The sequence below is a fragment of the Penaeus chinensis genome, chromosome 29 (genome assembly GCF_019202785.1).
Source record: "Penaeus chinensis breed Huanghai No. 1 chromosome 29, ASM1920278v2, whole genome shotgun sequence".
Lineage (NCBI taxonomy): Eukaryota > Metazoa > Arthropoda > Malacostraca > Decapoda > Penaeidae > Penaeus > Penaeus chinensis.
In genome coordinates this window covers 31,080,420-31,087,919 of record NC_061847.1, presented here as the reverse complement: position 1 = coordinate 31,087,919, position 7,500 = coordinate 31,080,420, and the positions used below count along the sequence as shown (strand labels likewise).

At 37.6% G+C, this 7,500-nt stretch overlaps 1 protein-coding gene and 2 non-coding genes across 3 annotated transcripts in view; 1 reads left to right on the top strand and 2 right to left on the bottom strand.

Moving 5' to 3' along the window:
* LOC125040845 overlaps nucleotides 1–2,370 on the bottom strand; it is a 27,154-nt gene extending 24,784 nt beyond the window's left edge. Inside the window, exon 1 of the mRNA XM_047635604.1 lies at nucleotides 2,238–2,370. Coding sequence (XP_047491560.1) covers nucleotides 2,238–2,280 — 43 coding nt within the window. The 5' untranslated portion in view covers nucleotides 2,281–2,370. The remainder of the gene's footprint in view (nucleotides 1–2,237) is intronic.
* A 4,882-nt stretch (nucleotides 2,371–7,252) lies between these two features.
* Nucleotides 7,253–7,326, top strand: Trnan-guu. Its single transcript has one exon. It is a non-coding gene; the product is annotated as a tRNA-Asn (tRNA).
* Nucleotides 7,327–7,376: 50 nt separating this feature from the next.
* Trnan-guu lies at nucleotides 7,377–7,450 on the bottom strand. The gene has a single exon. It is a non-coding gene; the product is annotated as a tRNA-Asn (tRNA).
* Nucleotides 7,451–7,500: the final 50 nt, after the last annotated feature.

Genomic DNA, 7,500 nt, shown 5'->3' with positions numbered 1-7,500 from the left:
TGATGATGAGGAGGGGTGTAAACATAGCTAGATGTCTAGATTGCAATGTGTTTTTTTTACGCGAATGATAAAGTACACGCGTCACAGGCATGATATGCAGAGAGAGAGAGAGAGAGAAAGAGAGAGAGAGAGAGAGAGAGAGAGAGAGAGAGAGAGAGAGAGAGAGAGAGAGGGGGGGGGGTAAAGGAAAGATAAATATATATATATATATATATATAGAGAGAGAGAGAGAGAGAGAAAGGTAGAGAAGGAGAGAGAGAAGGAGAGAGAGAGAGAGAGAGAGAGAGAGAGAGAGAGAGAGAGAGAGAGAGAAAGAGAGAGAGTAAGAAAGAGATAGAGAAAGAAAGAGAGAGAGAAAGAAAGAGAGAAAGATAGAGAGAGAGAAAGATAGAGAGAGTGAAAGATAGAGAGAGTGAAAGAAAGAGAGGGAAAGAGAAAGAGAGAGAGAGAGAGAGAGAGAGAGAGAGAGAGAGAGAGAGAGAGAGAGAGAGAGAGAGAGAGAGAGAGAGAGAGAGAGAGAGAGAGAGAGAGAGAGAGAGAGAGAGAGAGAGAGAGAGAGAGAGGAGAGAGAGAGAGAGAGAGAGAGAGAGAGAGAAGAGAGAGAGAGAGAGAGAGAGAGAGAGAGAGAGAGAGAGAGAGAGAGAGAAATAAGAAATAAACAACAATCACCAGCAATAGTAACAGCAATCCTTTCCCAGTTCCAGAGGCAAGGAGGGGCTTTGACCTGACCTCAAGTTGTTTATGTTTTTTGGGGGAAACTCAGGTCACCTGTGGTTATCCTTACCGTCTTACCAAGTGAAAGCCGTCCGCCCATTGTTCATATTTACCGAAGATTACAGTCATTTTCGTGTTCTTTTATAGAACTTAATTTGCGTATTGCGGTACAAAGCTCGATAGTATGTGTGATGTATTGGTGATACATTTAATAAATGTCGGTATCTATCAGTCGGAAAATTAGTTCAAATGTTGTAATTTTCGTTATTATTTTTTTTTTTTTTTCAAGAAGTGCACACGCACACGCACACATACACACACACATGCATACATACACACACACAGACACATGCACACTTAATCTTAATGGTGTTAAAGAGTAGGACACGAAAAAATTGCACACACACATACACTCTCACACACATATTCATATACGAGTCTATATATATGTGATAACTACATAAATACACGTATAGCTTTTCGCTTAAACTCTAAATCAGACCATGCAGCAACCCCCCCCCCCCCCCCGTTGGGCGGTGAGGACCTCCTGGTATGTGCAGCCCAAACACAGCCCCAGGGCTTTCGGAGGCCAAGAGTGACTCACCGTGGGACACTGTCTGCAACATCGCTGGCTTTGTCATGTTTTTAATGGGATTTCCTATTATTAAGACGTTAGAGACGACTGAAACCCAAAATTATAAGATCTGATTATGATTATCTTAATGTTTTAGTAAGATTTCCAAATTGTATGACTTTATAGACGACTAAAACCTAATCTGATTATGATTTTCTTGCTGTTTTGTGGTGTTTGCCCAGATCATTACGCGTTATAGAGGATCAGATCCTAAAAGGTGTAAGATCTGATTCCATTTATGATCATCTGAGTTGTCTGTTCGTGTTGCTGAGTGTGAAGACAGGAGTAATGTTATGTAATATGGCCAGAAGTAGGCAGCGAGGCGTCTTGGTGGAAAATGTATCAAATATCTTATGTGTGTTTGCTAAGTGCATGTGTTCTTACGTGTGCTCGTGTGTGTGTGTGTGTGGGTTGTGTTGTGTGTGTGTGTGTGTGTGTATGTTTGTGTGTATGTGTGTTTGTGTGTGTGTGTGTGTGTGTGTGTGTGTGTGTGTGTGTGTGTGTGTGTGTGTGTGTGTGTGTGTGTGTGCGCGTCTAGTGTTGTGCGTGCGTGCGTGTGCGTGTGTGCTCATGGGTCTTTTCAGCCAAAAGTTATTCTCAACTGTAATAAGCAATCCAATTTCATCCTTCTTCAATACGACAAAAGTAACCTGTTTTGCTCCCTTGGAATAATCCATAATCAGTCCGGTCTGTATGAGTGGAAATGTTGTTTTTATGTTTCAAGAACAGTCATATATACCGTATATATGACACCAAATATCTTGATGGTGAAGAATTCGTCGATCCAGTAAAGCACTAATTAACATCTTGCTATCATGCAACATTTCTTGAACAGTTCACCAAATGCAGAATACATGCACAAGAAAATTCACTATTTTGCTTGCCTTACCTTCTAAAATTACAATGAGACTTAGGACTTCTTTGGAAAACATGGTTTCGCAAACACTCCTTTGCAGGAATCACTACCAAACAGCACCTTTACTGGAATATTCGATTAATTTATGTACATTTTGGTATTTCACTTCGTCACACCGCTCCTGGCATCACCTGCGCCACGCACCGCCGACACTAAAAGCCATTTAAAACAGCCGCTCTTGTTTCTTTGTGTCTGCCGGGGACAGGTAACATGTTGTTGTACCTTTTCTTTTCATTCATCGTATGAAAGGATGAATTGATATTCGCTTTTTATTAAACATATAGAACAATCTAGCAAAGTAATCGACACAAATGTACATATTTTTGTAATAGATAATAATAAGACTATGTTTACTTTATGAATTCGAATGGAAGATGACCGAACCGCGTGGTAGACGGGCTGGTCATACGCCCGGCAGATGCGCCAACCTCGCTAGAGCGGCCCCTGCCATGAGTCTCCCAGCTGTTCCCATGAAGACCAGAGGCCGTGACCGCATGGTTGTCACGCTCAGACAAGTCACTGTTAGCTTAGACTCTCTTTTATATGTTGATGACAAAGTGGCTTGAAGTGTCTATAGTCCATGTTGATCTGGTTCCGAAATTCCGTTAACTTTAGTCATTGCGGTTAACTAGAATTTTTTTTTTTTTTATGACGTCATGCATCGTAACCAATTCGTATTAAGGACAAGTAACGTTTGCTGGCTTCTGTCTGTTCTCTCTCAGCTCATTAACGAATGACAAAGAGAGCTGCGAGGAACGGTATGTTTGCAATAATTATGAGCAAAAGAAAGTAAAAAACAACAACAAAAAAACGTGGAATAGAAAACACACGTGTGACGTCATCAGGCCAGGTAGCATCACCATGACAACAAGGTGAAAGGAAGTTAATTTCTTTATTTCCGGAAATGTCTCAGAGCAGGTGAGGCGTGCGAGCTTGGAGTCATTCTATGGGATTATGTTGGATTAATGTTGTCAGTCTTACGCTGTTGCGAATTTGAATTGCCGGAAAAAAGGGTAAAGTGATACCTGTCGCTGTCTGCTTCATTTCCTCCTTTCGTTCGCCCCCCCCCCCCCCCACTCTTTCTTATCCTCTCCCTCCTCCTTTCTCTCTCTCTCAATCTCAGTCTCAATCTTCCTCCCCCCCCCCCCCCTCTCTCTCTCTCTCTCTCTCTCTCTCTCTCTCTCTCTCTCTCTCTCTCTCTCTCTCTCTCCCTCTCTCTCTCTCTCTCTCTCTCCTCTCTCTCTCTCTCTCTCTCTCTCTCTCTCTCTCTCTCTCTCTCTCTCTCTCTGTCTCTCTCTCTGTCTCTCTCTCTCTCTCTCTCTCTCTCTCTCTCTCTCTCTCTCTCTCTCTCTCTCTCTCTCTCTCTGTCTCTCTCTCTCTCTCTCTCTCTTTCTCTCTCTCCCACTCTCTAAATCTCAGTCTCAGTCTCACACACACAAATGTATATATATATATATATATATATATATATATATATATATATGTGTGTGTGTGTGTGTGTGTGTGTGTGTGTGTGTGTACACGCATATACATATGTAGATATATGCATATATATATATATGTATATATATATATATATATAAGCGTGTGTGTGTATATGTATATATATGTATGTACACACACACACACACACACACACACACACATACACAGACACACACATATATATATATATATATGTAAGTATACATGTATACACATATATGCTTGTGTGCATGTGTATGTGTGTGTATACATACATACATATATATATATATGTAAACGTATATATATGTACATATATATGTATATGTATGTATGTGTACATATATATATATGTATATATATATATATATATATATATATATATATAAGAATACATGTATACACATATATGTTTGTGTGCATGTGTGTGTGTGTGCGCGTGTGTGCGTGTAGGTGTCCGTATGTGATTGATGCTCAACCCCCATTTTCCCAACGTCTGGCTTGAACATCCACCGGAAGAGAGAGAGAGAGAGAGAGAGAGAGAGAGAGAGAGAGAGAGAGAGAGAGAGAGAGAGAGAGGGGGGGGGGGGGGGGTCGACGGAAAACCGGAAATAACGCTTCTCGAGGGCCATCTGGAGGGTCACTGACTCATTGCCTGGATCGTGTGCTGCGGAGAAGATGGAGAGACGGGAGAGAGAGGCAAGGAAGGATATATATATATATATATATATATATATATATATATGTACGTATATACATATATATGCATATGTATACATTCGCACCCACATACCCACACAGACACACACACACACACACACACATAGACACAGACACACACACACACAGACACACACACACACACACACACATATACACACACACACACACACGCAAACACGCAAACACACACACACACACACACACATATACACACATATCTATATACATGAGTATGCGTGTGTACAGGTTCACATAATAAAATTTCAAATCAAACGAGAGATACGAAAATAAGAAAAAAACAAAACAAATAAATAATAACTGGCAAAGGGTCGTGGGAGAAACAAGGAAAAAACACAATGGAACAAAAACATAAACAACAGAACCTCATTTACAATATATTTCCGAAACAAGACGATGAATCAGCGAGAGATAATGAGAGAGGAAGTGAAGAAGAAAAGAAAAGAAAAAGAAATGAACTAAAGGATATAAAAACAACTACGTAAGTGACACAACAATGAAGCGATTGAGGAATAGGAAAGAACGGATAAGAATAAATAGAAGGAAAGAGAAATGGAAAAGAGAGATGATTTGCAAGGAAACAACAACGGCAAAAAGCTATCGCAGTTATGAATTATATAAAAAGAAAGAAAAACACAAGCTAATGGAAGAATAACAGAAAATGAAAAGAAATGCGAAGAGAGAGAAAGAGGAATAAAAAAAATACATAAGTGACATAAAAAGAAAGAAAACAAAAATACAAATACATTGCTAGCATATGGACGAATAACAAAAAAAAAAACGAAACAAACAAACAAACACACAAACAAATATATAAAAAGAAGAGACAGGAAGAAAAAAAGACGATTAACACGAGCAATTAAACTGAACATAATCCTCAGGGAAATCTGTCATACCAATATGAGAAAAACACAAAAAGAAGAAATGAAATAAAAAATAGGTGTACAAAAACTCACAATAATTTTACTTTACCTTTCACAACTGTAACTCTTTTGGCATCTCTGTTTGAATAAGTAAATAAAAAAATGAGAACTATAAATGTTGACGGAAAGACAGTAACAATATATATATATATATGTGTTTGTGTGTGTGTGTGTGTGTGTGTGTGTGTGTGTGTGTGTGTGTGTGTGTGTGTGTGTGTGTGTGTGTAGGTTGGCTCGACATGAGCCTCCTCGCTTTCTTAATTAATTAGTTAACTGTATTCGTGATAGCTCTGATATTAAATCTTTTCCAGCTATTTTTATATATAATTAATTAAAATAACCAATATAAGTGTATGGTAAAGATCTTTCTCAAAGTTTCTCTTGTAGGAGATAAGGCATAGGATTAAGTATGTTGTTAGTAAGTGTCCATATATGTCGTTACAGGCGTGAGAAAACTAACGCATATTATCATGAAAAAAATGTTGAAACTGTTTAGAATTAAAATCTGGTATGCCTCTTCTTCCTCTCACAAATAATTTATAATTCTAGATATTACGATTATAACAATTATCATTATCCTATTTTCCCGTTCAGAACCATGCAAAATAACTAAAATAGATTGAATAATTGACCGAAAACCAAAGAAATGTATACAGACTAAGATGAATAACGAACTAATTAAATCTGAAATAAATTAGTTCTACTTTGATATGTTGATCATGGTAATTGTAATAATTATGAATGTACGGAGCAAATTTGTAATTACGTAATAACAAACGACTAATTAAGCTTAGATAATGATTCCAGTTACCATATATAATTAGTATGGGAATAACAAGGCAGGAAATATGTAAATTCAAGAGTACACGAAGAATGAAAATGATGATGATGATTATGAACATATTGACGATAATGATGATGGTGATAATTATGATGATAACAGTTATAGCAATGATAATAATGATGATGGTGATGATGATGATGATAATGATACTACTACTACTAATAATGATAATAACAGTGATATTGAGAATAATAATGATGACAACAATTATGATAATAATAACAATAATAATAATAATAACAATAATAATTATAATAATAATAACAATAATAATAATAATAAAATAAATAATAATAACAATAATAATAATGATAACAACAACAGTGACACAACAAAAGTGATAACAATGATAACAGGAACAATGATAAAAAATGATAATGAAAATAGCAGAACTAATGAGACAGAATATGATACTACTCCCAATCCTACAAACACTATAAATAATAGCAATACTGACATTAATGAAACAAAACAAAAAATATAAGTAAACCATCGATATGATTATACAAAAAAAAACAACAACAACAACAACAACACACAGAGCGAAGATGACATCCAAGACACAGAAACGAATCAAGGAGACAAACTCCCTCGTTATTCTGGTCGAACAAGCACGAGGACGAGAGAAGGTTACGTGGTCACGTGGCATCTCCGGACCAGTCCTCACGGCAGTTATGCGGAACACAGACTAAACTTAATAACTGTCATTGAAGTGAGGCGTGGCTTTTGAGGTGGGGATCACTGTAGAGAAGTCTTGTTTTTTGTAAGTAGGATGAAATATATATATATATATAAATATATATATATAAGTATATATATATATATATAGAGAGAGGTCTGTGTGTGTGTGCGTGTGTGTATGTACATTTATATATATATATATATATATATATATATATACATACACACACATACAATTATATATATATATATATATATATTGTATCGATAAGTAAATCGGTCTCGTCTATTTGTTTCTCCGCCTGAAAGAGCGCGCTATGAGCCATATCTTTCAAGCCTCCGTGGCACAATTGGTTAGCGCGTTCGGCTGTTAACCGAAAGGTTGGTGGTTCGAGCCCACCCGGGGGCGCTTCTTTTGCCGAAGATGTTATATACAAGTTCAACCTTCGGCAAAAGGAGCGCCCCCGGGTGGGCTCGAACCACCAACCTTTCGGTTAACAGCCGAACGCGCTAACCAATTGTGCCACGGAGGCTTGAGAGAAATGGCTCATAGCGCGCTCTTTCAGGCGGAGAAACAAATAGA